General features: G+C 33.9%; 4 protein-coding genes across 5 annotated transcripts; 2 read left to right on the top strand and 2 right to left on the bottom strand.

Annotated features, from left to right (window-relative positions):
* Nucleotides 1-214: 214 nt before the first annotated feature.
* Nucleotides 215-1,830, top strand: LOC140976298 (NAC transcription factor 32-like). Its single transcript, XM_073440347.1, has 3 exons — nt 215-491; nt 868-1,142; nt 1,256-1,830. Exons 1-3 carry the CDS (start codon nt 323-325, stop codon nt 1,724-1,726), a joined length of 915 nt encoding a protein of 304 aa, XP_073296448.1. The 5' UTR covers nt 215-322; the 3' UTR covers nt 1,727-1,830.
* Nucleotides 1,831-4,147: 2,317 nt separating this feature from the next.
* LOC140976538 (aspartic proteinase Asp1-like) lies at nt 4,148-7,386 on the bottom strand. The gene is made up of 8 exons (XM_073440761.1): nt 6,960-7,386; nt 6,498-6,615; nt 5,639-5,859; nt 5,319-5,540; nt 5,090-5,228; nt 4,716-4,916; nt 4,558-4,630; nt 4,148-4,479 (listed from the first exon to the last, which is right to left on the bottom strand). Exons 1-8 carry the CDS (start codon nt 7,145-7,147, stop codon nt 4,337-4,339), a joined length of 1,305 nt encoding a protein of 434 aa, XP_073296862.1. The 5' UTR covers nt 7,148-7,386; the 3' UTR covers nt 4,148-4,336.
* Nucleotides 7,387-11,085: 3,699 nt separating this feature from the next.
* On the top strand, nt 11,086-16,282 carry LOC140976299 (protein disulfide-isomerase-like). The gene is made up of 11 exons (XM_073440349.1): nt 11,086-11,342; nt 12,254-12,284; nt 12,402-12,689; nt 12,767-12,952; nt 13,068-13,193; nt 14,620-14,754; nt 14,844-14,963; nt 15,120-15,237; nt 15,430-15,542; nt 15,669-15,891; nt 16,004-16,282. The coding sequence occupies exons 1-10, from the start codon at nt 11,158-11,160 to the stop codon at nt 15,885-15,887; spliced, it is 1,521 nt and encodes a 506-aa protein (XP_073296450.1). The 5' UTR covers nt 11,086-11,157; the 3' UTR covers nt 15,888-15,891; nt 16,004-16,282.
* Nucleotides 16,061-18,192, bottom strand: LOC140976300 (protein DOG1-like 4). Of its 2 annotated transcripts, none has more exons than XM_073440350.1 (2): nt 17,231-18,192; nt 16,061-17,032 (listed from the first exon to the last, which is right to left on the bottom strand). In XM_073440350.1, exons 1-2 carry the CDS (start codon nt 18,048-18,050, stop codon nt 16,944-16,946), a joined length of 909 nt encoding a protein of 302 aa, XP_073296451.1. In that variant the 5' UTR covers nt 18,051-18,192; the 3' UTR covers nt 16,061-16,943. The 2 variants fall into 2 exon arrangements, with proteins under 2 accessions (XP_073296451.1, XP_073296452.1); XM_073440351.1 differs by having other exon boundaries at nt 17,175-18,188.
* Nucleotides 18,193-22,139: the final 3,947 nt, after the last annotated feature.

The following is a 22,139-nucleotide window of genomic DNA, read 5'->3' on the forward strand; positions in this document are numbered from 1 at the left end:
TATATATATAATGTACATATTTTTAATTTATTTAATAATAATTCTAATGTATTAAGTTTTCCTTGCTGCCCACGTATTCCACATTTACCGGCTTAGCCCTCGTCACCCAAAATAGCACGTTTTATTATTGTAATTGTAATTAGCAATTATATTTTATTCAATAATTTAAAAAAATATATATTTGTGTGTGTATATATTTACGACGCCGAATCCTCCATTTTCTTTGTTTCAGAGCTCGAGTGCAAGAAGTCTACCCCATAAATCCAGATTCAACCACAGAGAAGAGGAAAGTTTTTCGAAAATCAAGAAGATTTTGGTGTGAATGAAGGTTAGTGATCAGCAATTGAATTTGCCAGCCGGATTCAGGTTCCATCCGACGGACGAGGAGCTGGTGGTGCATTACCTCTGCCGTAAATGTGGGGGTCAGCAGATTGGTGTTCCGATCGTAGCTGAGCTTGATCTCTACAAGTTTGATCCATGGCAGCTTCCAGGTAATGTGTTCTTTTTTTTTTTTTATGTTTATTGTTTTTGTGTGATGGGATTTTCAAATTCCCTTTCTTCAAGTTTGGACGTTCGAGGTTTATGGATGATTTTCATCAATTTTTCCATTTCATATAGTCAGATTCGATGAAATTCGATTCTCTTTCTTGAATACTCTGTCATGTTGTGTGATTTTCCTCTGAAAGTATCTGAATAGTCAAGTTTGGATATTTTCATCATTTTTTTCGTATCTTTTAGTCAAGACAAGATTGATTCTCTTTTTTGGATATTCTTTCATGTTGTGTGATTTTCCATTAAAAGTCTTTGAATTTATGTATTTTATTTTTTATTCTGACCACCCGTTAAACATTCTCTGATTGGTAACAGGTATGGCTCTGTATGGTGAAAAGGAGTGGTACTTTTTTTCTCCAAGAGACCGCAAGTATCCCAACGGTTCCCGACCGAACAGGGCGGCCGGAACCGGCTACTGGAAGGCTACCGGAGCTGACAAGCCGGTCGGGAAACCAAAGACTCTGGGAATTAAGAAGGCTCTGGTGTTTTACGACGGAAAAGCTCCAAAAGGAGTCAAAACCGATTGGATCATGCACGAATATCGTCTAGCTAATGTGGATAGGTCTGCTGGCAAGAAAGACAATTTGAGGGTGCATATCCTACACTTTGAAGATGAATTTTTCAGTTCATTTTTTAATAATTTTGGCAAAATTTTGATTTGGATATTCGGGTTAATTAATGTAGTATTTCTTATACGTTGCAGCTTGATGACTGGGTATTGTGTCGAATATACAACAAGAAAGGAAATCTTGGAAAGCGATACAATGTCGTGGATGAGAAGGCGGAGCAGTTCTCAGATGTTGAAGATCGAAAACCAGATGTGAATTCCATTCTCTATAGTGGAATGGTAACAAAGACGCCTTTGGTGCAGGCTCCGCAGTCCTTTGGATTGCAGAAGATGGATGATTATATGCATTTCGACGCATCCGAGTCGATACCCAAGTTGCATACTGATTCGAGTAGTTCAGAGCACGGGTTTTCCCCGGAGTTTATGTCAGATTATAAGGATGTTGGGAGTGAATCCGAATGGAGACAGTTGGAAAAGTCTCTCCAATATGAGGAGTTCAGCTACACGGATGGCTTACTAGGTGATCCTTTTGGATCCCAAATGCAGGATGATGATCAGATGTCTCTGTTTCAAGAAATGTTTGGCTACATACAGAAGCCCTTTTAGTTAGTTGATCAAGATTGGTCTGGTCATCGATATTATAGTATCAATCAAGTTTTCGTAGCCATGTACATCCATCAGTTGCATAGTGACACCAGATTCTTGATTTATATATTCATTTTCTCCTAAGAAAAAAACAAGGAAAATCTTGAAATTCAACAAGCATACTAGATTACCAGAAATTCAATCTGGGTTGCCATGATATAGACGAGATGAATGCGACACATCATCAATCGGGCAGCAACGGATTGAAGAATTAGCGTGATTTTTAAAGCCTTGAGTGCAGCTGTGTTGAGATATGGAACAAGTAGGGCATTCTTGTATGTTATAATCTTAGCAGATGTTCAATTTTATTATTTTTTTGTATTGTACGTCTAGAATGTAGTAGCATTTGCCTCGTTCTTTAATCCATGTTAGAACTAGGGGTGAGAAAAAATATCGAATTTTCGGTATATCGAGATTATCGTATCGAAAAAATGTCGAATTTATCGAATTTTCGGTATACCGAAGATTTCGGTACAGTACGGTAATAATACCGAATTTTTCGGTACGGTAACGGTATGCAATTTGAAAATTTCGGTATATAACGAAATATCGAAAAAATATACAAAAAGTTTAAAATAAATAATATTTTAAAACAATAAATTTATAAAAAAAATTAAATGTAAGGATTTTTTCGGTATAAAACGGTATATATCGATATCGTATCGAAATATCGGTATAGCGTATAATTTTGGTATAATCGATATGTTGGTTATATGTATCGAAATTTTCGGTACGATATCGGTATAAATTTTCTTATACCGTAATTTTCGATACGATATATAGTATAGAATTTTCGGTACGGTACTGATCGATATTGCTAAACTTGGTTTGACCTCTTAAATTTCTTGAAAACGGGATAAAAACAGCGCAGTGTAATCAATGTTTATCATATCGTATCGGTTGAAATCAAGGTTTAGAGAGTTCATAATAATAAAATTTGCACGAGTTTTCTTACCGACATTTAGGAGAAGCAAGAGAAGCGGGTAATATCAAATCAAGTTTATGAAGCTTAATATGAGTGTAAAAATGAAGATAATTTTAATTTTACTATAATGTTATTTATCTCAAATAAATAGATTAAATAAAACGTGTATAGTGGGAAAAAATTATTAGATCCATATATAGATATTATAAACACATAGAAAAGAATAAGTAAAATATTATATTGACTTAAGGGACGAAAATTAAAATAAAACAAAAAAGTAAAAAAATACCATAAAAATATAATTAAATTCTTGCTTAACTGGCAGCATGCGCTTGTTTGTGGATGATGAACTCTATATCAATTGCAAATTCTTGGAAAAAAAATTAACTAATGACAAAAAACAATATCAAGCAACATCAACCTAAAAATATCAAACATAAAATAAAATATAAAAAAAACCATTAATAATCTCATAGTTATAGATAAATACCCATTTCTTGAGGAACTACTTTTTATTTCAACATAAAAGTGAAAAAAAACACAAGATCAAAATAATAAACTTCAATAAATTATAGGAATATTTAAATGTTGGAAATTTCTAGGAATACACACATTGGAACTAAGGGGAAATCTCTGCTGGGATTGCCGTCACATAGTTACGTCCTTGTGTGCATAAATTTTCAAGTTCTAAAAAATACAAAAGTTTCAAAATCTATTAATGGTACTCTGTAATAGATCTTATCGACTAGCTCTTTGTCGCATTCTCATTTAGTATCCTCTTCTTCATTATTTAGTCTTCCATATTCTTTGATATAAATTCAAGTTTTATTTTGGTGTTTTTAAAAGTTTGGGTAGAGCAGAATCCAAGCGTTGGCTAGGTAAGCGTCATATAATAAGAGGAGAAGTTATGAACCTTGTAGACCATCTCCATGAGGTGGTGAAGGGAGAGCCTCAATTGGTAAAAAAAACTCGAAACTCATTGGAGTTATCGTGCGCTTTGAAAAAGAAGTAGAGAAAGAAATAAATATAGTGATAATTTGATTATTTTAGTCGTTAACATCTTAGAAGATTTCATTGTTCGTTGACGTAGTAGATTGACGATAAAATAGAATTTCTTTCTTCGTCTTTACAAAAAAAAAAAAGGGAAATGATTGTGATACGTTTATTGAAAAATCCTAGGTTTTTTTGTTTAAAAATATTATATTATCAAATATTTATTCTTTAAAATTTAGATGTTAACTTTTAAAAATAAAATAAATAAAAGTTAACGTAAAAATTATTTTTTAAAAAAAGTAAACTAAAATTTTATTTAAAAAGCTCACCTTTTTTCACGTTTAATGTGATATTGACTGCATCGAACTTTTAGTCACGCTTCGCACTTAATTCGCATTTTACATGCTTGTTAGAACACTCAAAATGTATAAAAGAGATCGCATACTAGAGTTCTGACCCATAACTAAAGTTGAAACTGTTTTTCTCATGAACTCAAGCTCATAAAAATTGTCTCAAATGATAGTTTTATACATCAATAGTGTTGCATCACTCAGCAGATGTTATACTATTTAATTACAAATCTTAGATATACAATTTTTCTTGTTCCTTCCACCAAATTAAGTCATTGATACATAGAAGAACCAACAACAAAACTAAAAGCTATCTACATCATGTGCTGATAATGGGATCCTGGTTTCGGAGTTGGATTTCGGGTGCCGATCGCAGTTTGCAGGCGTCCACCCGATTTTTTGCTTCTCATTGTCATAGATCAAAACCTTATCCTGCATTGATATATCTGGATAGAAAGGCCGTGGTGATTGATTATAGTGCAAAACCATGTTAAGTTAAATGGTTTTTCATAATGAAGTTTTACCTCCAATCATGTTGAAATTGTTCAATCCAACATCTGTGCCATTCAAGATTCCCAAACAAGCATTGCCCTTTGACTGAAAGTGCATAAAAAATCTGAACTTACAGTTGCTAAGCAGAAACAGGAAATGTAATATGCAACAATAAGTTTGAAATTCTTACTGAGATTATGAGATATGATTCAGGGTTGATTTCAAATTGAGCTTTAGATCTCCAACCATTGGCAAAGCTGAATGTTAAATTCTTGAAGTAGCTTCGGACTTCACGAGTAGTCTTGAAAGGTTTCTTGCCTTTCCAGCAGAATGGAAGGGTACGGTCGTCGGTTGCTTCTTTTAACGAGTTCTTGGTTATTTCTTTCTTTATCTAGAAACCCATATCACACATGAAGACACCATCAGCGAAGAGTAAGTTCAGAAGATACTTTTCAAAAAACAAATGAATAGTTCAAAATGAAAATGATGTGTTATCAGTTTCTTGGGCTTAAGTAAAGGTATTTTAAGGAAATCAAACTGGAGAAATCTTCAGAACTAGCTCACCAAAGAAAGGAGAGTGTGGTAAATCTGAGAATCGAAGTATGTGTAAGAACTCCCACTGTCGAAAATTACGTTAAGATTCTTGAACCCTGTGCTTTTCCCACCAAAAAGAAGTTCTGCCAATCCAGCTGAATAATACTTTCTGTCAAATACATATAAATTGATATGTATGAGAACTGAAACAACTTTTTTCGATATGAAATGTGGACGAAAGCATTTAGGTAGCACTCACGTGTGATCAAGGGACATTGGTGTCCATGTAACTCGTGAATAATCATAAGCATCTTCTCCAAAGAAAAGAAACCCACCTTTTCCACTTAGACAGTGGCCAACAACATTTTTCACGACTCCCTGATCACGAAGCTGTGACAGAACGCTTGATTTTCCTCTTCCAAGGCCGAGCACTCCATCTAAGGGGTGATCGGATGATCCTGATAACTGATCATATCCACACCTGATATTACATTCTGAATCTGATAAATGCTTCATATTGACATAGAAATGCAGAGGTTGAAGCCTCATCAAGGAAAGGTTTTGAGAAAGACTACCGACCCAAGAGTTAGACGAGGACTCATTTGTGTTCCAGACGTGAGATTGAGGGTGAAGAAATCATTGACAAGAACACCAAGGGATGAACCTCCATCTGCATACTCAACCTCGTAATCACATTGCTCTGGAGTGTCGCATTTATAATCACTTGAGTGCAAAGATGCGCAAAGAGGGTCTTTACAGATAACAAGATCGTTGCTAGGTCGGTATAGTGGGTGAAATCCCTACCGGAAGAGCACTAAGGATGAGAAATTCATCTTCATAGCAAAATCATCAAACGGTCATTTTGAAAGTATATGCAAGGCCGAGAAAGAAGACAACATGTGAACAATTTCTCTTGAATCATGAATCGCCAGATCATTGCAATGTCTCTACCTTAAAAGTTTCTACAACTCCAAATGTTCGGTGACAATTAGTTTTCACTCATAGTTATAGTAGCATCAAGCGATGGCCAGTGCATAAAAGTTAACTAGAATGTAACTCAAAATATTTAAACCACATATCAGTTTAAGCATTCTATTTCAATCACTTCATCATAAAGACAGCAACACAAAACGTTAAAAGTAATTAATACTTAAACACACACAACAATCCGACCCCCCACAATTGTTCTCGCAACTCGTAGGAACTGAATTTCTGACTATAAACTTAGATACAAATTATAGAACCAAGTCATTAAATCAATAGCAACTCATGAGAATTGAACACGGGACTATAAACTTTCATACAGATCATAGATAATTCCATATTTTGACTCCCTCTAGGACACGAGGGGCATTTGATGACAACACGAACTCAAGAAAGCTATTATATGCTTCTTGAGGATAACAATGCATCAAAATTTACTCGTACTAAATTGTACCGAGGTGCAACGAACACAAGGGGCATCACATTGAAGCCAAGTCAGGTCACTGCCTGTGTCTGGATCAAGAAAATACGGCTTTGGAGGGTAACCTACAAAAACTTGGACAAAATAAAACCTGCAAGAAATGCAAAAGCTCATCCCATTACAATCACGTAACCAATAACTTCTCCCCACGAATCAGTGATCTTGATTCCTATCCATACAACTCAACAAAACTCCCACTCATCAGCTGAAAGAAACTAAAAAAAAAAAGATACCCTTTTCTAACACTCACAAAACCAGAATCACGCCAAGACACCAGTGGTGTATCGGCATAACCATCTATTTGGGATTCGATCCCACGTTAAACAAAACCCGCCCCATTATAATAATAATAATAAATATAAAAAAAAAAAACCAGAATCACGAAACAAGTTCTGGGCTAAAATCCATTTAAAAATTGAGAAAAAAATCGCATACCCATTGGGATAAACATTCCCATAGAGTGGGAATACCACTGAAGATGTGCCAGCTTTACTGATTCTTGATGGGCAGCTTTCAGAAGGCCTCAATTTCCTCCATTTCTGCTGCTGCTGACCAGTACAACCCCCACATATCACACTCAACACCACAAATAATATCATAAAGATGAACTTTTTCCCCGTCATTTTTTTTTTTACTTTCTCAACCTTTTAATCTAGTGTGCCACTTTATCTACAAATTCAAAGCTTTTGGACAAATCCCAGGTTGTTTTTATATGGAACTTTGGTCCATTCCTCTACAATAATTGTTTTTTTATTTATTTGGCCGAGAGTCATGGAATTTATTCTGTTTGCTCTGTTTCATGCATTCACTCATTCTTGACTTTTCTTGCTTCGGATCTTTGGGATAATTTTGATCTGAAATCAAGGGATACCTTCTCAATCTGTGTGATTCTTGCTTTGATCCCTTGCTTCCCTGATATTACAATGTCGCGTTTGATGGGATCTGAATATTACTATCACCAGGTCTTGTCATTTCAAAGGACCTGTTCCACGTTAGTCTTTATCAAAAATAAAAATAAAAAATGTCTTAGCCCAAACAATGACTCAATCCTTGCTTGTAGATTTGATTCAAAGAGACAAATTGACCATATTTTTTAAATTATATTTCTAAATTTTATATTTAGAAACTTCAGTTCATATCATTAAATTTTGAAATTTGCAATGTTTAACATTGAACATAAACTGACTCAAGGCAAAACTGAAAAAAAAAACCATAAATATTGCATTGCAGTAGTTAGTAGTACATAAGAGATTTTTCTACTTCGGTTGCATTAGATTTTTGTTTTGTTTTGTTTTATATTGTTTTTACATGTCTAGTTTTCAAGGTTCGCCCAACTAATCTTTCAACGAAGACTCTCCAATATCTACATATCTCGGATCGAAAAAGCGGAACTGCCTAGCATAGTTGATTCATTAATTAGTTTAGATATATTTGCAATATTAGAAAGCTTAAAGCTCCCACTGCAAATCAAAATCTTGCAATTGTAATTTGCAAGATCAAATTTTAGGTTAAGTATAAGCAGAATCTTCTTTCATTTTGAATTTGACTCTACGGAACAAAAGAACAAATGCTTTACCATGCAAAATTAGGTTTCGAACTTTTAATAAAAAGCACTACTGCAGGACTGCACAAATATCTGTCTCAGTTGTGTGGAATGATTATTTGATTATTCCTCTGCAGTATTTAAATATTCTGATTTGTATAGGACTAGGAAATTTGTGCTTTACTTTTTATATTATAATAAACTCTAAAAGTTTGTTGTTTTGCATTTATATAACCGGAAATTATCAATAAATCTCCAACAGTATATTTTTATATGATGTCAGTTCGTGTCATTCCCTCATTTAAGGAAAAAAAATCAATTTTTGGCCCACATTTTTTTTTTCTTGAATGCAAATTAACACAAAATATTTTATTAATATATGATATTTGAGTACAAAATATTTCATATTTGCTACTGATATATGATTTTTGAGAACTCAAATATGTAACAAGTGTTGTTATTAATGACTCGTGTCTTTTCTCGGAATAAAATCAGTACAAAACATTGAAAATGTGATACTAATATACGATATTTGTTTATTAAATGTTTTAGATCTGATACAAAAGATAAGATTTTGAAACATATATTAATACCGAATCTGAAATATTTCAAACTCAAATATCATATATTAGCAGCATATTTTCAATATTTCGTATCATTTTTCATCTATAAAAAGATATGCGAGCCAAGGAAAGCGATTTTTTTTTTTTGTGAATCAGAGAGTGCGTAAACTTTTTTATTTGACTGACACCGAAAAAATATATTAATATTTGTACTTAAAGGACTTAAAAACAAGTTGCCCTTTATATAATAAAATTTGTTGTTTTTTGTGCTAGATTTTCTTGCTTTTCTTGATTATGTTTTCATTTTTTTGTTGGAACTTGAATTAAAATGATATTTTTTTTGAATTATCTGTTTTGGATCTTTGATATTGTAATTAGAGTAGTTATCTTATGTAACGATTTTACTAATAAATATTTGTGAGACATATCTATTTGATTCATACATGCTGAGAAAAGTAATATTTTTGACATACAAAATAATATTTTTCACTGAAATCATCATATATTACGCAATATATTTTGGACATGAAAAAATGTTTTTTTAGTCAAATCAACATATATACATAATATTTCTTCATAACATAACTAACAAAAAATATAATATTTTTGCTGTGAAAAATAAATTTTGGACATAAAAGATGTACTTTTCATTGGCAGATAAAATTAGATATCCATCTCACAAAGTTGTATCATAAAACTGTCTAATTAAACAAATTATAAGTTTCTACGATAAATTTCAATAATTTTAATGAATCTTATCAATATTCATGATTAAGTTACATAAAAAAAAGTTAAATTTTTAGTAGTAGAAAATTAATGTATTCATCAAAAGAACAAATGTCAAAAAAAGGTTTTTTTAATAAAAAAGTTATTATTTATTCTTAAAACAAATAAAATATGATGGTTAGGTTGTTACATATTTTAAAATTTTAAGTTGTTTTGTTATCATCTGTTATAATTTTTAATGAAATGAATATCTTAATCTCATGTATTTAAATATAAAAGGCAAAAACTTGTCTGAGACGGTCTCACGGGTCGTATTTTGTGAGACAGATATCTTATTTAGGTCATCCGTGAAAAAATATTACTTTTTATGCTAAGAGTATTACTTTTTATTGTGAATATCGGTAGGGTTGATCCGTCTCACAGATAAAAATTCGTGAGACCGTTTCACAAGAGACCTACTCTAAATAAAAAGTTCGACATTCTAATAAACGAAAGACCAAAATGTTAAATTCATTTTATGTATTGGTTCAAATTTTAAAATTAACCTAAAAAAAATAAGTTAAGCAAATGCAAGTCTAGCTCGCAAAACGGCATGGATTATTTTTAGCTCTTTATTATTTTTATTTTTTTATATTTATTTTTTGTATATAAAATGATAGTCTCGTATTAAATATATATTTTCAAATTATTTATTAGTATGCTGGTAATTAATATAATACATATGCCGCGTGTATCTAAATTAAATATATGTTGAAAGATATTGGTGTTGTTAATTATCAAATTTTTATATATTGTCTCATTTTTCAATGTCATTTTAGATAATAAAAAGTACACAAAAATATTAATTCATTTATATAATAAATTTTAAGTTTTTATGTCACTATTAGAGAGATTGATATTTTTAAAAATATAATGAATTTAGCTATTCAATAAAAAGATTAAAAAAGCCAAATAAAAAATATATTAGTCTATGTACATATTGACAAACCGATTATAATTAATTGTATAGCTACATAAAAAAGATGTGGAATAAATAGAGTACAACTATCGACTTCTAAATTAAAAATATTTGTATTTTAACTCAATTTCTTTAAGAACTTGAATTTGATCCATCTCAAAATTTTAATTTTGACATAATAAATACTTTTTTTTTATTACATTTAAAAAGTCATATGGTACTAATATAATATCGTAATTTCAATCATTTCTTACTACATCACAGATATGGTGATACTAATACGACATTGACATTATTACTCTTTTGGCAATAATGATTAAATCTCTCAAAAAAGATACAAGACTGCAATTAAAATTCGACAATACGGCGGACGAAAATTGAAGAGAACTAAAAAAAAGCAATTTTTTCAATACTTTTTATTTAATAAAAATATTTTTAGGCAATTTCTTTAGAAACAACCGTATTTCCATTTATTTAGACAAAATTCTAAACATCACATATTTTAGTTATGTATTTTATTTTGTTTTTGAAACAATATTTATCTATTCAAACAGTAATAGTTTTTTTTTAAATAAAAATAAAAAGTTTATATTTATATTTTTTTGTGAAAAACTAAATGTTTTTTCCAATAAAGATGGAAATCCAATACTGGTAGACCAAACTCTCTCTATTACATCGATTCTACGAAGATTCTCAAGCTTGCTGCGTCCTTCCATCCAATCAATTCACGACACGTCACCCTTCCCCCTCAACGTGGCTCGGATTCATCAACCCTATAATAACGGCTTCTCCCCCTTCTCCTTCTTCTTCACATCAACTTTTCGGAGGGAGGAAGGTGCAATAATGGGCATGGAATCTAGAGCTCGGAGTGGTATTTTGGTGGTTTCTTTCGTGCTTCTAGCGTTGCTGAATATATCGCCCGCGGCGGCGGGAGGGGAAGGGGAAAAGGTGTTGACTTTGGACCGTTCCAATTTCACGGAGACGGTGTCCAAGCACGACTTCATCGTCGTCGAATTCTACGCTCCTTGGTAAGAACTATACGTGAATTGTGCGTATCTGTGTATTTGTTAGTCTATTGGATTGTGACCAGGTTTTGTTTTTCAGTATTCGTGAGTGATTTTTGGGTCTTTTCGAGCATGCCCAAGCTAAAATTTTGAGTTTGTGAGAGATGCTGTACTTTGGCCATACTTTGTGGATGAATGATTTGTCATAACAATTAGATTCAGTTAGTGTTATGGATTAGTTAGAGAAGTTAGATTTTGTGACTGAATTGTGCATAAGGTTTAATTTATAACGTGTAATTGATTCATTGCATAATATTACAGGAGCAGATTTTCATCTCCGTCTTTGCTCTTCAGTTTCATCATCTTCATGCTGCCACGGCAGCTTCATCAATCTGCATGTTAAACTAAACAGTTTGATGTTTCTTTTTTACTTTTGAGCTTGATCGATAATTTTGTCGCGTCTGTTGTGTTGATGCTAATGCGTAGATTGACATAAAATGTATCCAGCAAATGAACAAGTAGTATTTTTTTTTTTGCATTTTATAAAAATTGCTTTCTTTTGTGATTTTCGTCGGCTGTTCTTATTTTCTTGATTGTAATCCTTTTCTCTTGATCGTGAATATGCTGAAGTATTTACGTGCACGATCGATCTTGTTTAAATTGCCAAGACTTCTTTTAATGTTATATCGATTTAATGAATGGTACTTTCTGTAAGGAGCTCAGGACCCATCTTTTCTTTTGTTCTTAATGAAAGTAAGAAATGTCTTTTCTAACTGCTTTGAAAAATATATTCGATGCTTTCATATACTTGCCTCGTACTTGTATAATGCACCTGACAGCAGCTATACATACCTATGTCATTTAGATTAGTGGTAAATCGTTTGTGTTCCATCGATTCTAATTTATTAAGTTCCCATTCTTTGTTATTGTGACAGGTGTGGTCACTGTAAGGCTCTTGCTCCCGAGGTAAACCATCTGTTGCAAGTTCTGGATTTCTTTATTACTATTTTTTTATAGAAAGAAATCCTTTCAAGCAAGTCTTGTATTATCAGCTAACTCCGTAATTTTCTGTCAACTCTTTAGTATGAAAAAGCCGCATCTACCCTGAGCAACCACGAGCCTCCAATTGTTCTGTCAAAAGTAGATGCGAATGAAGAAGCAAATAGAGAACTAGCTACTGAATTTGAGATCCAGGGTTTTCCAACCATTAAAATCTTGAGAAATGGGGGAAAAAACATTCAGGAATATAACGGTCCTCGCGAGGCTGACGGTATTGTTGATTACTTGAAGAAGCAAGTTGGACCAGCTTCAGCTGAAATTAAATCTCAAGAAGATGCTAACAGTCTTATTGATGAGAAAAAGATTTTTGTTGTAAGCTACCTGTTTTTCTTTGTTTAAATATCTACCTTTTATCTTTCTCGTTGCTAACACATATAATAATCTACAAGGTTGGGGTGTTTCCGAAATTTTCTGGGGAGGAATTTGAGAATTTCATGACTTTAGCCGAGGAGTTACGTTCTGACTACGATATTGCTCATACCCTCGATGCTAAATTCCTTCCCCGGGGAGAACCAGTCGACAAGCCAACTCTTCGCTTACTTAAGCCTTTTGATGAACAGTTTGTTGATTTCCAGGTGTTTATTGAAAATGCTTTCCTTCTTATTTGCCCACTGATTTTGAGTTTTTTTTTTATCTGTATGTCCTGTTTATGGTTGTCTCATCCTGACAAACGTTTCTATCATGTTATAGGATTTCAAAGTTGATGCCATGGAGAAATTTATCGAAGAAGCATCCACACCAGTGGTGACTGTCTGGGATAATGATCAAAGCAATCATCCATATATTAACAAATTCTTTGGGAGTTCCAATGCCAAGGTAATCAAGCTTTCTATATTTATAAGAGCACTAAAACTTAAATACGCGCAATGTCTACCCCATAGTTATTTAGGGCGTAAGGCGCACTAAAGCGCAGCGCTAGGCTAACCTGGAGCTTGAGGCGGGATGCGCGAGATGAAGCACACGATTTATCGAAGTAAAGCGCATTTGGCATAAATTTTAAAATTCAATAATTATAAAATGATTTATACTATAAATCAATAATATTAAATAAATTAAATATTGTTCACAAATATAACAAACATTATAAATAAAAATCTACTAATATATAATGTAGCGTAAATCATAAACAGAAGAAAAACTTTAAACATCTAAAATTTATTAGTAATTCATCATTTCACAGCTTTTTAAGAAAAAAACTTCAATTATCTAAATCATGAAATTTCTTTTCATCCTCCTCAGCTATATCATATCATCTTCCAAAACCACGGTGAATCATGAGTGTAGAAGAAATTAAAGTAAAAATTTACATAGAGGACATCAAATTCTTTATCATCTTTCTCAACTATATTATCATCATAGGGGGAAGATCACAGTAAAATTTTGCATGGAGGACTTCTGAACTTTCTCATAAAAAACTCTTATATAAATGAGTGACAACATGGCTCTTTTATCATTAAATAGCCACAAGCTTTGCTAATTGGACTTCAAAATTAGTTGGGTTCGAGTTAATTTTTATTCACTTACAAAATATCAGTCAACTTCTTTAAAGCGCACGCTTCTGCGCTTCTCAGATTCCTTGCGCCTAGGCAGAGGCACACACTTTAAGCGTGGTGAGCTTGGATGGGCATGTCGCCTAGGCACAACAAAGCGCACGCTTTTAATTACTACAGTCTACCCCTACTAATTTATGGGCAGAGAGCATTGCAGCTATTCTAAACATCATGGCTGCTGATTTAACTTGGTGTTTTAAATTAATTTTTCTATGTTAAAAATAAATCACATCAAGTGGAGTATTTGGTGGTGGCATTGTGGTTGTGGAAATACCCACATACAATTTCTTTACAAGTGGGATATTCTGGTGGCATTTCTGATTTGTATTTTTTTAGGTAAAAGAATTAAAGTTTGAGTTGGTTCAAAATGAAAACCTTTATTAGTGAAATTATAAAATGTTATTGTATGTTTTGCATTGGAAATACTTTACATTGGTGATTCTCTTGATGCGGGAAATCACTGAAGCTATTATAACTTTCAATGCACATATTTTTATTTTTGCATCCTTTGGCTGTCATTCTACTTCTTTAAATTGTCTCGGGTGTTTTGTGCCATTCAGGACTGTCTTTTTATTTGTCATGGTTCATACTAACTTTTGGAATCAAAATGTTATCTAGAATACTGTTGACATTTTCATTCACCTTGACCACTTATAATTGTTCCAGTATTTATCTGTTTTTGCATGGTACAGGCCATGCTATTTGTGAACTTCAGCAAAGAGCAAGATTCTTTTGAGACCAAATATAAAGATGTAGCAATCCTGTATAAAGGGAAGGGTGTTAGTTTTCTGTTTGGCGATGTTGATGCTGGTCAAGGTGCCTTCCAGGTTCATTTTTCTGCATGAATTTCTCATGGTTTTCTTTTGAGTCGGCAAACTTGGTTTGACTCAATATACAACCATATTTTGGATCGCAGTACTTTGGACTCCAGGAGGAACAGGCTCCTCTGCTAATTATACAGAATGCTGGAGGACAGAAATATCTCAAAGCAAACATAGAGCCTAGTCAGATTGCATCATGGGTGAAAGATTACGTGGTACTTTTACACTTTTTTACCTAAGAATTATCAAATATACTGCACAGATTGAATTGATTTTTGGTGTTTTCCATCACCTAAATGTATTGTGATTATCATGGGATCCGATTAAATCTTATCAAATTTGAAGATTTTTGGTATTTCAAATGGTGACAGGATGGACTAGTGAAGCCATTCATAAGGTCAGAGCCTATCCCTGAAGTCAATAATGAACCTGTCAAGGTGGTCGTCACCGACAGCCTTCAAGACATGGTTTTGAACTCGGGAAAGAATGGTTAGGAAGTACATCCTTTTTATTTTCATTATATCTGATCATTTTTTCCTAACATTTATATATAGTCCCTGAAAAGTCAGAATTTGGCCGGAGTTTTGTTTTTGATGGGCAATGGAGTGTATTTTTCTTTTTCCTGATTTTTTTAAATTTTAGCAGTTTTACAATTTCACTACCGTGCTTCTGATTTTGCAGTGCTGCTAGAGTTCTATGCACCGTGGTGTGGACATTGCAAAAAGTTGGCTCCGATCTTAGACGAAGTTGCAATATCATTTGAGAATGATTCTGATGTTGTAATTGCAAAATTGGTAATGATAATGATATAATTCTGTGGCAAGGCCTTTTATTAAAGTTCCATGTATCATCATTTGAAGTGAGTAAATTTAGTTCTGTTACATCACTCTTAAAGGCTAAAGCCCCTAATATATTTTCAGGATGCAACTGTGAATGATATCCCAAGTGACACCTTTGATGTACAAGGATACCCCACTCTCTATTTCCGTTCATCGAGTGGTAACTTATTACCATATGATGGCGAGAGGACAAAGGAAGACATCATAGAGTTTATTCAAAAGAACCGGGATGGTCATGCTGATTTGGTTTCTACCATATCTGAATCAGTGAATGGAGATTCTGTCAAGGATGAATTATGAAGAGGTAAATATCGATCTCTACTTGAAATTAGAGACTGAATTACTTTATATTCTTCATATTATAGAATCCCGTTTTATGGAACTTCTATCCGACTTTTTTGGTCTTCTTGATTCAGGGGTTCCCGCGGGATCGCTGTTCTGAAGTGTTCCGGATTTGATTTCTGTTTGGAGGCTTCTTCTTTTTTTTTTTTTTTCCTTCCTGTTTAACTTTTGTTTTATTTGCTGCATGTGAAATAAAATGGGTTTCTCTCTACCCACTACTGTCTTGTAGGATCAGATTATGGTTTACTGCAGTTAGATGTCTTATGCTTCAAATGTTTCTTTAATTTTGTTCAAGAAATGGAACTGTAGAACTACAAGAGTGGTATTAGTTTATATTGTCGCAATTTTATTCATATTACTCCAATGGGAGCCAGAGGTAATCAACTAGGGTGCAAGTGCAATGCCGCAATTTGACGATTGTCTCCAATGTACAGTCATGAGTTTTTCCATCATACTTATGTTCTCACTTACATGCATCTTGCGAAGCTTCTCACGGGTAATCCATTCTAAAATTCCCCCAAGCATGCAATGTGATTGACACCCAACGCTTAAATAGTGAGATGCCATCGTTAAAAATTGCGGGAAACCAAATAACACACCACCACCATGCTACAGCTTGCACCATTCACCTTTTTTCTTGTTTGGGGTTGCAACTTTTCTTAATACATTTGAGCTTGCTTCATTAATTCTACATTATGTCAACCATTATCTTCATCATCACCAAGCTCCCCGTATAAAAACTGGAGCATGAAGTCCAGTTATAGAGGCAAATGTCAAATAGCTAAGTTACTACACACTAAATCTTGAAAAATATGTACTTTCCATGTAATTGGCAGGGTACTTGTTTGTACTATACAACAGGTGTAGAACAGGGGGAAATTAGAAGACAGCACTCAGTAGACACAAATAAAAATGCCTGAATATGAAAATCCACCAAGAAATAGTCAACACCATAACAGAACATTCCCAAGAAAAGCAAAGCAGAATCATGAAATCCTCAAACTAGATTAACAATCAAAATCCCCTTCGGTTATAACCTATTTTTTGTATGTACTGGTTCCTAGCCATCAAAGTGGTGCAGCCAGAAACTGGAACACAGCGACCTGCGGACCGAACAGACGTGCAAAACATAAAAACCCACCAAGAAAGTGTCAAACACTACAACAGAACATTCCCAAGACAGCAAAATAAGATCATGAAATCCTGAAACTACATCAAGAATCATAAATCCCAATCGGTTATAACCTATTTTCTGCATGTATATTAGTTTTATCCATCAAAATGTTGCTGAGTCTGATCACCTTCGGCAGCTTGGTGAATCCTAGCATCCCTCTTCTTCCCCCATTCATGAAACCTCAAGTGCAACTCAGCTGCAGCAATCAAGAAATGCACACCCTGTATAGGACTCAACAAACTAACCACTTCTCTCAGTGTGTTCAGCCTCAAATCATCTGCTTTCTGCAACACCAGCATCAATCCCTCCTCCTTTGGCCCCAGCGCTGCCTCCACCATCCGCTCATCCTCCGCCGCCCCTTCCCTCATCATCTCCGTCACAGCATGTGACAACTCAACCATCGACTTATCCGCCACCGCCTCCTGCTTCTTGGCCATTTTTTCACTCAATTCCTTCTCCTCCCATATCGTCAGCTTCTGCAATTCGTCCACTTTCTCCAGCTGACCCGACGAGAGATCACCCAAATCACCGGTGCTTATCCCCCGTAAGATCTCCACAATCCTGGCTTCAAGCTGCAGCCCGGATTTCGAATACAGCAAGTGGAAAGCCATACTTGGGCGCCACCCGCCGATCCAGAGGAAAGCATCTTCAAGACTACTCGTCCATGAAGGATTAAACATGATCAAAACATCGTTCTTGGCCCATCTGGATTTAGCTCTGTAATAATGCTCATAATGTTGGATGACCTTTTCAACTAAAGGAATCAAGATGGTTTCATCCAATTCCCGTTGACTTACAGCCTGTTCCTGCCGTTGCTGGTTCTCTTTGGAGGCTGATACAAGCTTTTCCAAGAACTGGTTCTGCTCAACGAGCCAGGACTCGAAGAACTTGTGGAAAGATTCAGAGTCCTCGGTCATGTATGGGGCGCTTCTGGTCGGAAAAGACATGAGAATCTAGCTTTGTTGTTTGATCCTGTTTTGTAGTTCAGTTCAGTCGTAAAAGAGTGGAGCTGGAAGGAGCCATGGGGTTATTATACATATTTTGCTCTTTTTTTTTCCTTTTGTTTAGTCATTTCATGTGGATAATAATATTATTAAGCAGAATATTAGCAGGGAGAGGTTATATTTAATTTTCTTCTCATTTTTAAATTCGAGCGTGGGTAGTCATACTACCTAAAAGGGAAAAATATTAATTGTTTGAGCAAATTTTTTTTATAAAAAATAAGAGCAGGTCTATTGTGAGGCGGTCTCATGAATCTTTATATGTGTGTTTGCACAATATTTGATTTGCAGGCGTGCCAGGTGCAAAGATGCACCGATTTGTGTGAAAATGATAAAATCTAACTTCTAAATATTCAAACGACGTGAATTCTAAATTCGACCGTCAGTTCTAGTCTCCTAAAACAAATGCAATGCCAAAATAAAGAAAACTATTGGAAATTGATGCAAATAAACCCCTGACATGATTTTGAATTTACAAAACTGTAGGAATTCATCAAAACTTGAAAAATATAATAACTTGTTTCTGGAATCTAAAAACGAGAACACGTAGAGTGCTAAAAATATACTGGAAAAACTTGAAGACTATTGCTTGAAAATTAGAAATTTAGCAGAGAGCTTTTTGCAGATTTTGTCTGTGTAGAGAGTTGAGTTGTGTTTTTTCCAGTTGTTTGCCGATTTCCTTTTCTTCCGAGCAGCCATGCGGTTCTCCCACTCTCCCATGATTCACGTTCTTCTGTTTTTTTTTTCCTCCCACGATCTCCATCTCTTTCCTCCCACGATCTCCTCCTTTTTCACCGCCTTGCGATCGGTTTGAATTTATAAGTATTGATCAACTATGGGCTTGTGTTATTTAATTGGGCTTCATAATTAAATTGGTCTTTATAATTTAACTGGGCTTCTAATTAAATTATTTTGGCCCAAACAATGTGAGACGGGTCAACTCTATCGATATTCACAATAAAAAATAATACTCTTAGCATAAAAAGTAATACTTTTTCATGGATGACCCAAATAAGAAATATGTCTCACAAAATACGATTCGTGAGACCGTCTCACACAAGTTTTTGCCAAAAAAAATAAACCTATTTTTATAATATCCAACCATTTTCTAAGTCTTTCTTATAGTATAAAAAAATCGAACCGACTTCTTAAAATTCAAACTTTATTATATGCAATCACTTTTAGGTCCACCCTCAAGTGCAAAGGACTCGAGTCAAGTGATTTTCGTACAAAAAATTTAGAGATCGTAATAAAATTAAGAATTTTATAGATAATTTCTAATGAATGAACGTTTTTGTTGCTATTATTCTCAACATTTATGATATTTTTAAAATATTTATGAAGATGCAATTAATGTCCGACGGCTAATCTATGGGTCTCGGACATTTATTTTTCTCTTGTCGTATTCTTTATTTCACTCCCTTTTCTGCAGTGCTGCAAATCTCCAAACCCATACTCTTTGGTTTTCTTGCATCTAAATCAGCAGCTGACTTTTCTCTGAGTTATCTAAACTTACCACAGACCATGTTGAAGAGTAAGATCAAGTTGATGATATCGATAAAATCTCTCATCATTATGTAACGATGAGATAATTTTGAAGAAATTGACCTTGAAATATGATCTTCCCCCATTGATTTGATATTCAAAAACATCGAAATTAAATTATAATTTAAAAAAATACAACTATACATAATTACAATTTAAATCATAATTAAAAATTACATATAATTAGAAAAACTAAAATATACAAATAAAATGACACATTATTAAAACATGGAAGAATTCCACTATTGTGAAGACCCAAAAATGTGTTATCCATATGCAAGAACATGTTTGAAAATTTTAAGAACCAATTCAGCTGAATCAAACACCATGTAATGACATTTGTCCAAATATTTCAACTTTTTAATTATGAGATTAAAAGGCATTACGACAGTCATAATTTTTAGTCATTACATGTCATTTACAAGTCATAAAAATCGAAAATGAAGATGCAAGAGAAAGGAATATTCAGCTGAATAAACTTGGACCTGAAACAACTTATTAAAGTGTGAGTTAATGGCATTAAGAGATGATAAACGACTATAACTAGATGACTCTTCAGCTGAATACATGAAGACTATAAATAGGGGCTCGAGATTAGACAAGAAACACACCAAAAATATTCTCCAAAAGATTCAGAATTTTCAAGCACCACTAGCTGGAAGAAGGGACGAATTTTGCTTCCATTTTCAAAGTTTTCAAGCTGAATTTCTGTCCAAACGTTGCCCGGTTCCACGCAGAAGTTCTAGCCATTTTGGAGCCAATTCTTTTACACATTCTCAATCCAAAATCTGGTAAGTTGACTTATGTTTTAAGACTATATTTGGTGTATGAATTGAATCCGTTTTTTGAAAATATCGTTCGAACATGAATTATTCATTTCGTGTCATGTTTTAAGCACCTTATAATTTTAGCATTTTTAGGATTCAACTGGAAATGAGAATGATTTCTGACTATAATAAGTATATGGCCATTGTAAGGTGGGATTATAATTGTATAACAGCCTCACATTTTAGAGAATTACAGTATAATAGATTGATATTAGTTAACAATTGAAAATAGATGAATTTAAGTGCTTGTATGTCTCGAACTTGAAAATAGATGAATTTAAGTGCTTGTATGTCTCGAACGACCATCAGTTACTGAGTATTTCACAAAATAATCACCCTTACACTCTCACCCCAGATAAGAACTTCGAGGAACAAACTGAAGATAAAGAACAAGAATATTTTTGGAGTTGGTGATGAAGTTGGTTCAAGCAAGGCCACTCATGTTATTTCATCTTTTATTTATGTTATCATATTTTACGCTTCCGCATTATGTTTGATTTTTATCGCATTGTAAAGACGATGATTTGATTTTTGTTATAGATTGGTTTTGGCAATAATTGTACTACGAGACTTGTTGTTTTACAATTACGTCATTGTAAACAACGTCGGTGTCGACATGCCTCAGTCTTTGGGCATGACAACTAGGATTACCCATGTAAACTCGATTTAAATATGTTCGATCAAGTCTTTTGAAGCTTGTGGTGCAATTTTCAGTTCTGAACGATGACATGTCACTATAGAAAGACGTCGAAATCAACGGTATGATATCTCGAAGAGACAACATCCGGGAGCATATATTCCTCATCTCGAGATGAGAATCACGATCTTCCAGCATATCATCTCTTTTCTCATCCACAATCATGTTATGGAGAATGATACATGTTTATATTATATATCCTCTATCAGTTGAATCTCATATGAGAGATGAAACTCACACTATATACCAATGCACTTAGAGTACATCAAATGCTCGCTTAACATCTTTTCTCACCCCTTCTTGATATCGTGAAAAAATCATATGTTTTTTGCGAGGTGGCTAAAAAATGGTTTTCTCAAAGACAACATGAGATGAATAAGCATCATCGGCGAGGTAGTATCACATGTTATACTTGTTCCCGTTCACCTCAAACTACACTGGAGGGGCTTCACCATTTGTAAGGTTTAAGAAGAAATTAGACATCTCCAACACGTTGATTTCCTTGTTGCATCCTGGTATGCTGAAATATGCTTTTCAAATCCATAACTCTCTCGATGCAACCGTGTGTAGTATGATTGAATGTTCTTTTTGATGTCAACTTTGATATTGTCATGCCCATGCTGCTGGACAATTATTCCAAGCCCAGTGCATGCAATCAAAGCTTTCAAGAAACCCGAGAAATCCCCTTCTAGCATTTTCACCAGTTAGCAGAGCAACGTGCTTCAAATAATGCTCAGAAAATATGTCATGCACCCTCTTACAAAATGTTTTCAAACATTACAACATTGTAGATCCATCCATCCTCAGTTATTCGTTAACAACATGCAATATCATGTGCAATTAGTCAGATTGCAACCAAAATCTTCTGAAGTGATGACAACCAAAGCTTACCGATTGTGTCCCTCTATTAGACAAAGTAAGGCAAATTAGTTTGTAAAATTTCTAAAATTATCAAAAACAAATATT

This window comes from Primulina huaijiensis, chromosome 5, assembly GCF_012295235.1.
Source record: "Primulina huaijiensis isolate GDHJ02 chromosome 5, ASM1229523v2, whole genome shotgun sequence".
Taxonomy (NCBI): domain Eukaryota; kingdom Viridiplantae; phylum Streptophyta; class Magnoliopsida; order Lamiales; family Gesneriaceae; genus Primulina; species Primulina huaijiensis.